Consider the following 10,602-nt stretch of genomic DNA (forward strand, 5'->3'; position numbering starts at 1 on the left):
AGCTAGAAATAAGAAAATATCAGAGCCTCCATGAGAAACAAAAAGTACAAAAAAAAAGCGTTGTGTGAGAAGAACAGCCTAATAATGAGAACACAGATCAGAGGGTAGGCAGAAGCAGATTAAAAGGAGACCAACTATAACGAAAATGTGAAAATAAAAGGCAGCTAAATTAAATACCAATCACATGCTATCTTGCACATGGAGATGAAAGAGAAGACTTAGCAGACAAAAAAAAAAAAGAAAAAGAAAGCAAAGAAAAAAAAAAAGAAGCCTAAAACAATATAAAAATTAGGTAAGACCAAAGGGTCAGTCCGTTACTGAAGAACTGAGAGCAATGATGAGCAGTGGATGGGCAAAAGGAGGGAAAACATTAGAAGATCAGCAGAGGAAGCAATGGCATGTCTTTTTCTCTATTTCACTTTTACATACTGTGCTGTACGTTTCACAGACTCTCTAAATAGCTGCAGCACTTCAGCCACAGGATCCATTAACCAACACTGTTCAAATACATGTGAGTTTAAACACGTTTTCACATCACAAAGGTGAGGGAAAAGACTACACTGGTATCTATGTTCAGAAAACATCAAGATAACATGAGGGAAAGTTATGACAATTAATTTTACTATTTTGACAGCCATAACTTTCTTCTCTACACAAACATGTTCCTTGCTTCTGACAACCCAAAACACAACAACACTTACCAACACCCTTTATCATCTGGATATAGTCCCACAGAGCTATGTGTAGTCTCTTCAGAAAATAGCCTATTTGACCTATTCTGAGTCACATAGTATGGACTAATGCACATATAGCAGTCTGTCACGGTAAAACAAAAAGTGAGTAAACTAGTGTTGACTCAACCATAGTATGGAGATGTTTTGTTTTTCACTTGAAACCCTTGTACTCAGAATCCTGCTGGGATGATCACAGCATACACAATATCAAGTACCTCACTTGCCACACATCTTTTCAAACACTAGATAAGACAGTCACCAGATGGAAAAATTATTATGTGGTTGTTTGTACCATATCCTGTTGATTTTTGGCTTTAACCACATTTGCAAAACCAGAAAATACACATAACAGACAGAAAAAAAGATTCTTCTAAAACACCATCATTTTATTGCAGATTTATGAAGGCAGATGCAGATATTTATTGTATATTTGAATATACTTCAAGGTACTCACCTTGATCTCTTTCGTGCCATGTCCGACTCCCCGCAGCTGGTGAATTTGGAGAAGGATAAAAGTCTCCTGTCGGGCTTGGCTCCATATTTTCATCTATGGAGATAGTTTTGGGTCTTTTGCTGTTGAAGTAATGTGAGATTTGGCAGTGAATATCATATGCAGCTAGTAGTGGTATATAAACTGTTTGGATTTCAACAAATGTTTCGATAGAAAGTAATTCAGGCATACAAAGCACACCAAAAAAAAGTGGATGTTAGAGCTTACATTAACTTACATAGACAATTTTATTTAATAATATGTAATGCAGGTATGTGTTTGCATTTTTCACATGATTTAATATTTCAGAGACAGCACAAATGGGTAACATGCACAAGTCTACCAGCATTTGGCTGAACAACCACGAAACCAGTTCCTGTAACTTACCAAAGAAAGGTTGTGTCATGAGAGTGTTAAACTCTATGCAGAAACCATGAAAGCATAGCAAAGCACTGGAAAAGTACTACTAATAAAGTCAAGGTAAAACAGGAACTTTTCTGAATGTGTTAATAAGGAAAAAATGTAGTTTACTATATTTCACCAGGCCAAAATCCTGAGCTTTTCAAAGAGGTCTAACCTGAAACAAAGACTTTTCATTTTGGACTAGTTTAATTAAAAACAACAAAAGACCCATATTTCAAGTCACACTATATAAAATGAGGCAGCACTTCAAGACACTGGAGTGATGTCAAGTTTCTTCGTAACAATATATACTAAAGCTGTTATGCTGAGTGCCAAAGAAAACCAGGATGAAGCTTTTAATGGCGGTGGTTGTTATTATTGTTGTTGTTGTTGTTGTTGTTGTTGTTGTTGTTGTTATATTTACACAACACTGTTAGAATTAATCTATCCATTTCTAAAATGTACTAGGTGAATTGACAAGCTGAAAATACAATGGAAATGAAATAGGGGAATATGAGCAAAATAACTCAGAAAGCATCAGGTAATGGCAGAAGAGCACCCCAGCCCCCTGACAGTCCTGTTAAATCCTGTCCTCCATGCAGACACTTCCTGACTCACAGGGGTGCAGAAACATGGGACAATGAGAGGTCCTACAGTGCTTATAATTTCATGGTACATCGGACAGTTTCAGAAAACCCAGGGGCCCCTGGGTGTGCCAGACAGTACATTATCTGGGAGTCAAAAGGAGGGCACAGCAGATTCTCCACCTCTGTGGGCCCACCAGCTGCTCCTGAGGGAGGAAACTGGCTCTTTCTCAGACTTGGGAGAAGGAAACATGTTGAAGCAAGGAAGAAGTGGGTCCCTCAGATCAAACTGTCTGTAGCAGGCACATGGAGACCCTTGAGAAAAACTGGAGAGCCTGTGACTACCTCACCTGCTTCTCCTTGTTCCCACTGTGCTGAGAAATGCCCCTTGTAAGGGTGAGGCAGGAAATACACTTTCATGAGCTGGGGTGATGCTAGGGGTAAAGACACCTTGTCTTTATATACCTGTCCTAACACCTTTTCCACAGGGAAAAGCAGCTGTCCCAAGCTGTTTCAAAGCAGAGGTCCAAGAGGGAACCCTCAAAGACAGCTTTTGTGCCTGCAACCACCCTGTGGCATTGATCCCTGCCAGAAGGTTCCCGACTGCTCAACCTTCCTGCAACTCAGCAGCAGTTCCAGGATGTGTAGCTGTGCTCTTGGCAGATGATTTAGTGAGCACTTCAAACCCTGACAAAAGTTACTATTGTCTTCAACATCAATAGCAATGACAAGCAATAATGACACCACTTCAAATTACAAGATTTGTAACATACATATCTGTACATTAGTTATAGTAATGTACATAAGTAGCCTACCTCACAAAATCAGAGGAAATTCAAAAAATAGTTGACTGTTAGCTGATGACTATTTTTCAGTTGCTTGTCCTGCAGTATTAAACCTGGTTTCACATTAGCACTTATTTCAAGTTTTTACCTGCTTGGTGGAGAGGACAAGGACCTCTGTAGATTTACACCCGAATTCATATCATGATAGTATGGCTGACTCGGAAGCTCTCCAATTGGGAAGTTCACTCCAGTTCCCTGGGTTATGGGTGCTGAAAAACACATCATCATAACGAGTCAAAGATAGTCTTCTATCTTTTCAATCATCTTTTCGTTTGGGAAAAACATCAAGATGTTACTACATGTATCTAATTTTCTGCCTCTTGCAGAAACCAAGTACAGACAAGTTTTATCAATGTTTACATATCTAAAAAAGTGAATTATCTTTCCCGGTCCCTAGAAATCCCTTAGCAGTTATGCAGACATAATATATTTGTTGTATAACAGATAGCCCGGTATCCTGAATGTGAAAAAGGTAACACAAGCCTCAGCACAAAGTCAAGCCTTCTGTAGAAGGATTTTATAATGAATGAGGCAGGGTTTATAAAGACAGCTAACATTATTTATTAAAGAACTGAAATAACTGGAAAGAACAAACTTGGGGACACACAAACTCTTTTTCCCTTAATGTTAACTGCTTTGTATTAATAACTGCCTTCTGTGCTGACAGCAAGTTTTGCTGCCTCCTTTTTCTTTCACCCAGAGCCACAGGTACTGCTTTGCATATGTACACCTACACACAAACACATACACTCAGCGTTATCTTCACCTCCTTACAGAGTGTGTGTACCGTACATCTTGGCATTTCAAGAATAAATTAGATGTTACATATTGTGGTGTATTTACCTTTGTTCACTGTCTGTGCATTGTGCATTTTAACTACCTTTGGCACTTAAAAGAATAATTGCATGTTGTGTAATGTGTCTGAAGGTTTGTATTTTTCCTGACAGTTCAAGTACAACTCTGTTGCGGCTTGAGGTTAAACAAATGCATGGTAAGAAATCCCACAGAAACCACATGCTTTAGAGCTTATTATTAGAAGTATATCATGTATAACAGCTGCAGAAGGTACAATTTCATAATGTAGCTGCAATATTGATTCTTTTTTAATCTGGACGGTCTGATACTTTAAAATGTACTTAACCACCTGACGACTAACAGAAAGCTCTATTTCACAGATCCTCAGCCTCCTAAAATGGCAAAACTGTATCTTCAGCAAGCACAAAAAAGAATATGTCTTAACACTGCAGGATGGCAATGCTCAGTATTTTGCTGAAGAGCTTAACATAATTTTAATTGTTGAATATTAATTTCTGACCACAGCAAATGAAGTAATGGAATCATAGAATGGTTTAGGTTGGAAGGGACCATGGAGATCATCGAGTTCCAACCCCCCTGCCATGGGCAGGGACACCTCCCACTAGACCAGGTTGCTCAAAGCCCCATCCAGCCTGGCCTTGAACACTTCCAGGGATGGGGCATCCACAGCTTCCCAGTGCAACCTGTTCCAGTGCCTCACCATCCTCACAGTGAAAAATTTTGTCCTATTATCTAATCAACTAAATCTACCCTCTTCCATTTTGACGCCATTAGCCCTTGTCTGATCACTACGTGCCCTTGTAAAACGTCCCTCTCCAGCTAGCCTCACTAAGTTAATTAAATTCCTCAAGCATTCTGACCTGGCATGAATTAACTACTGTGCAAAATTTGGACAAACAGTTTTGGAAACTTGTGCCTCACTTGTTTTGTCCTCACCTCATCAGAAAAAAGATTTTCCTGGATCATTCAGTTGTTATAATGTTGGTGTCATCACTGCGGACACTTCTAACTATATCTTTCAAGTATTTTTGTTCACTTCCTATTGAAGTCTTAAGAGAAACACTTTAACAGCGCTGATACGAAAGGGAGAAAAGAAGCATTCAGAAAGCAATGATTTCAAATGATAATACGCACTGGTTCTACACCATACTATTATAGCAAATTCTTAGATGTCAATAAAACAGACCTTCTTATTTATATTCATTTTGGTTTTTCTTTCTGCAATAAAAGCTTCACATGTCCTTTTATATTTATATTTTGTGTTACTTTTTTTCTTGCATGTTCATGTGCATAACATTTCTGATGCCAAAACAAGCCAATGTAATTAGAAATTCAATTATAGCTAGTGCTACGAGTGAATGAAACACAAGCATATAATACATTAAGTTAGTCATCCTTTATATCCATGCTGTAATTTTTCTTTTAAAAGCTACAAATTCAAAAGCAAACTACAAGAATAATCAGATGGTTTATCAAAATCCAAAGACATGTAGAACAACCTTAAAAAGCTGCAAGTCTAACAAATAGAAGGTTTTGTTACGTATGGTAATTTTATTGACATATCAGTCCGTTAAATTGTGCAGAGGGACATATAACAAATTGATTCAAACTTTAAATATTGAAAAGACAAAAGAATACTTCTGTTTGTTTTATTACAAACACATGCAAGATGAACTGCAATACTGTGGCCATCGATATCAAAATTGTGCATGGTTACAGCCATTTCCTATGCATCTTACATCTCAGGGGAAAAAATGCTTTCAAGAAAAAACCTTCACTTCCTTATAGCAGGCTTTGGAAACTGTTAAATTCAAATGGTAACTTACTTCTGGACACCCTCACAAGTTCTGACACGTTGAACACTCCGGATTTTACAAAACTGTCCTCAAGGTACACTGAAAAAGATCACAATACCATAATCAGTATAATGAGAAGATTAATAAGTAACTACAGATAAGTTTATACACCAGCTGACAACAGTATCAACAAAGTCCCAGAACTACAATGCACAGACCAAAGTACACTCAAAACTGATCACAGGATGTAACGAGAGATGAAATTCAGGCAGAGGTGCAAAAAACCTTGAGGAGTTGTAAGAAAGGAATTTTCTAATATGTGTATGAAAACTAACAAGCAATACACTGAGTTCCTAGCTAACCATCCAGAAAACATCTAAAAACTAGTCTCTTTTATTAGTATCTTCAAGTCAGTATTGAACTAAGAACTGTATCAGCTGAACTAAGCAATTTCACCATAGAGCAGTCCTGTCCTTGCATACTTTTCTGCTAAAGGGATTTTTACTTAACTCTTGCCCTGCTGATAGTGACTTTACACTACCACCTCCATTATCAAATCCACCTCTGAGGCAGATAAGGTTTTTACTATTATTTCAAATAAAATCAGGAACTGGGCAAAACAGCTGAACTATTCAGTGGGTTTTTTATATACATGCTGAATTATATATCTAGAAAGCTACGTTTAAGAAACTACATATTACTGTTTTGGCTTCTGTTTACTTATTCTAAGATAAATACATATGACAAACCTTCTCTGCCATGAAATTCAGGAACAACTTGGAGTACTGCAGTGAAACAGCTGATAATCAAGACTTATCTGAGTAGTGTAACTAGATAACCTTATAAAAATGGAGCTGAGAAACCCAGGTTTCTGTGGAAGTCTCTTGTCATTAATCACTGAATAAGCTGATTTGACTGAATTTGAGATTATATAACATCACAGACCTTACAGGTAGGAATGCCAACCATTTACCAACAGAAATACTTAGATCTATCCTTGGTGCACATTGCTGCTCCAACAGTATTACTTTTTTATTTGCTTTCATCTGAGATGGTGCACTAAGAATGTCTTACTACGGTTTCGCTAGTCTCTTTTCTGAATTAACACAGCTTTTTTCTTTTGTAAATACACTGTTAATTTTCTTTTCCAAATGTCTGAATGAGTAAAAGCACCCTAAATGTCTTAACTAACAAAACAAAAAAACAAATTTAATAATGCATCTACTGGGATATTTACTGATTGGAAAACAATGGTTCAGTACTGTTCTCTTTAGGTTTCTTTTGGCAATTGCTGCTTTTATCTTAAGGTAATTTAAGAAAACACTGCCACTGCAACCAGAAAAGTGACTGTGAAAGCAGCACACTTCACTTGAGAGATCTGTCCTTGCTGCATCTGGAGAAACCTCTCCTTATTTTTCAGGGTCAAACAAGGAGGGCAGACACAAAACAAGCAGTTTTCACTGCTTACCAGCAGTCTTACTAGGGCCACAGAGCCACCTCACCCAGCACCTCTGGTATAATTTACCAGTGCGCATTACTTAACAATGTGCCAGACAACTCAAGCTAAAAGAAGGGGAACACATCTAACCGAGCACAGTTCCTGACTTGTCTGTCATGCTATTACACCCATAAGCGAATGTCAGTCTTCCCCAGCTGAAAAACCACCCCAGGAGCAAATGTGGTGGGTCTGCAGAGCCCCATGGGCCTCTGGGATCATACTGAACGATGTTATGCCAATGTCATCACTTCTCATCTTCCAGTCAATGCCACTTCATACAATATCCCTGCATGACTTTATTTCCACTAGTAGCTCTGCAAGTCTCCCTCTCTTTTTTCTTTACTTCCTTTCATATTCCTCCCTTTCTCATTGTCAACAGCTTCTCTCCATAACCATTACTTTTTCCTCTTTTATTGTCCTTCACGTTGATGCTGCAGGCCTCACTGTAACCTTATTCATCTCCAGTTTCTGAGAAATAAGAGCCTTTCTCTTTCATCTTCTGCATTCTCTTGAATCCTTTCTCTATGTTTTTTTGTGTGGATGAAAACATGACATGGCTTCTCCAGTATTTACGTCTTTATTTGACAGAACTTGGCATACCAATATCATAAAAAATTGCAAAGAGTTAATCTTTCTTTTTCCCTTCTTCCTCAGTTTCACTTTTTAACCTAAGAACAGGCAAGCCGGATGAAGACTAATAATTCCTCCAACGATGGCAATCTTTCCCTTCTCAGCCTATTTCCTCCAGCACGAACAGTCTGAAGTAGTACATGGAAAGGAGATTTCCAGAGAAAAATTTGCCTTCTTGATTTTAGTTGGCCTGTAAGTGAAGTGTGGCTTAAAGCCAGTGTACAAACATGCAGCCAGCTCCGGAGCTGGTAATGAGACAAGACTGAACTTCTCTGCTGCTTATCCAAATACCACTTCTTTGAAGCACAACTTCTTTCATTCATGTTAGGCTAACTTGAGAGGAGCTGTACCCAAGTGTAGATTAGTCAAGCTATCATTACAGTGAGAACAAGCCCCAGGGCTCATATTAAAAATAGAAAATGCCCATGTAGGATTTTATATGTAAGGACACAGATATATGTATGTGTATGCACGTGCACACGCATACAAGTATATGCGCACACACACAGACACGCGTGTTTAATCTTCAGCCTTCCCTCATGAATTCTTAGTTTTTCTCACTGGCAATACTGAGAATACTCACATAACACAAAGAGAAAATACAGTGTGTTTCTCTCCTTGTGATAATGAAATGAGAGCAGAGAAAAAAATCTGCCACTGAGTGGTACCGCTATTTATCAGCCCCTCACAGAAGGATGAATTGCTGACCAATGGATCACTGTCTTTCACCCAGGTTTCACCCTGCTTTAGATGGTCCAAAAACAATGACATGCACAGATATGTGCAAATGTTTGGCCTGCCATTAGGAAAGAGAGGGAAACTGCATCTATTGTCAATCTCAATCAACTTAAAAAGCAGCTTGATTTTTTTTTCTCTATGTAATGTGACAAAACATTATTAAAAAATTGACACAACAATAAACAATCTATGTCACAGGCACTGAACAACTTCATCCTGAGCCTTATGTACTAACAGGGAAGGTGGATTCCAGTGGTGCCTCCGAGTGCAGAGAAATAAACACAGTACGTTCAGTTCCAGCACCAGTGGACTTTGACAGTTTTAACTAGTTAGGAAGACAATCCATAGTGGGAATGTTACAGAACTGTTCTTGGCTCCCAGCTGTGCAATAGGAAAATGTTCTGTGTCATTTAACTGCTGTAATTTGTTGCAGAAACACACACTCTATGTATGAAAAAAGATGTACAGCAAGACTGGATGCAGCAGGACAACAGTATAAGGTATTTTGACCTTATGGTGTGAGACACTGTCCTTTACCTTGTGAAGCTGATCTCCCTGCTGAGTAAGAGTTAACATTTATATTCACATTATTACACTGCATGCAAGAAAAAATATATGGCGATACTCTGTACTGTATACATCTTACTGTTTTTTTGATTAAGCATTCCCTAATGCACTGCTTGCATTAACATGTTAAAGAGCCTTAAATTAGCATTCTTGGTGTGTGTTTCTGATCTGTTCAGTACAAAAACCAATGCACTTGATAACAGTCTATTGCTTTATTCCTAATAGAGGAATAGACCATCTTTCATGAGAACACTTTGCTGCTTTTATTGCTCAAACCTAATATAAGCGCTTAGTATTGACATTTACTAAAATTCACCTTGCCTGAGAGAGGACACTGGCTGAAACGCATTTCTCTAATTGTTATTAGTCTTGAAAATCTGAGTTCTACAAAAAGAACATTTCTGCCAAAATCATCATAGTGCAATTCTGTGTAGTCAGTAACTTCCAAAACCCATAAATAACAGAGGAAATTTTTTTTCTGTACTTGCTTTTATTTTTTGTAGAGGATCAGTATAAAATCTGCCTTCCCTCCTCACCTTTTTTACAGAAAACTAATTTCTGAAAAATACATTTTCCAAATAGTACTACAATGACCAGACCAGTGCCATCAAGGATGAAAGATAAACAGGTTAAGCCCAAGCAGCAGTTCTGATCAAGCTCCCCTCATATGGCCAATAACAGGAGAAACCTCCAGTAATGCCTCCAACTGCTGTTGAAGTTACTCTGTCCTAGTCCTTATACATCTTCCACATTGTGTGCTATGCCTTCCAGAGCTGAATTACATGTATAGCTTTTAACCATGCTAAGACTTAAAATGGAAAAAAAAAAAAAAAAAGTTGAATAAACCTACTGAAAAATATTTTCAGTTTGCACTAACATCTACTGTAAAAGGCTTCTTACATTACTTAAAAGCTTACCAGTGACGTCTGTCTTTACAAATCTTTAACCAGCCTTTTTTATGTCTTCTGATTTAATTGTACTTTTATGAATAGAACGTCTGTTTACATTCTGCTGCATATTGACTAGTGCCAAAACATAAAATTGCTTCCTGGTATCACTAAACATCTAGTTTTTTCACTGATACAGCTTTGATTTTGAGCAACTTATAAAACAGGAGTAAGAATCCAACCAGTGGAGGAAACAATTTTATTACTCTATTTTTATTTCTGGATCTTTAAAAAGAGGAATTATACAGCAGTACATAGACTTACTAGCAGCGAGGCAGGTTTAACATCAGGAGCTATTGTGAGAAGAAAGTCTGGAAGCTGCAGCCTGGTGTCCAAAATACTATCAGGGAGCTAGTAATGACTTTAAGTCATGCAATGTAATGTCTGGATGCTGCTAGAGATTTGTTTGACATCTGAAACTGCTTCAGTTAAAGATTAAATCATTTCATTGTATAGCTTCTTTTCTTTGAGTCTTTGAAAACTGAATATTTAAGGATCAGGTCTTGCTGCTCTCTGCAATACCTAACTTCTACAGGATGCTCTTTAATTTCAGCA

At 37.8% G+C, this 10,602-nt stretch overlaps 1 protein-coding gene across 4 annotated transcripts in view; it reads right to left on the reverse strand.

The window, feature by feature from the left end:
* Positions 1 to 10,602, reverse strand: part of NFIB (nuclear factor I/B) — a 173,613-nt gene that overhangs the window by 54,786 nt on the left and 108,225 nt on the right. For all 4 annotated transcript variants that reach the window (XM_009891493.1, XM_009891491.1, XM_009891494.1 and 1 more), the window contains exons 4-6: positions 5,698 to 5,766; positions 3,144 to 3,264; positions 1,189 to 1,307 (exon numbers count right to left, since the gene is read on the reverse strand). In XM_009891493.1, the coding sequence (XP_009889795.1) occupies positions 1,189 to 1,307; positions 3,144 to 3,264; positions 5,698 to 5,766 (309 nt within the window). The remainder of the gene's footprint in view (positions 1 to 1,188; positions 1,308 to 3,143; positions 3,265 to 5,697; positions 5,767 to 10,602) is intronic.

This window comes from Charadrius vociferus, unplaced genomic scaffold, assembly GCF_000708025.1.
Source record: "Charadrius vociferus isolate BGI_N301 unplaced genomic scaffold, ASM70802v2 scaffold198, whole genome shotgun sequence".
Classification (NCBI taxonomy): domain Eukaryota; kingdom Metazoa; phylum Chordata; class Aves; order Charadriiformes; family Charadriidae; genus Charadrius; species Charadrius vociferus.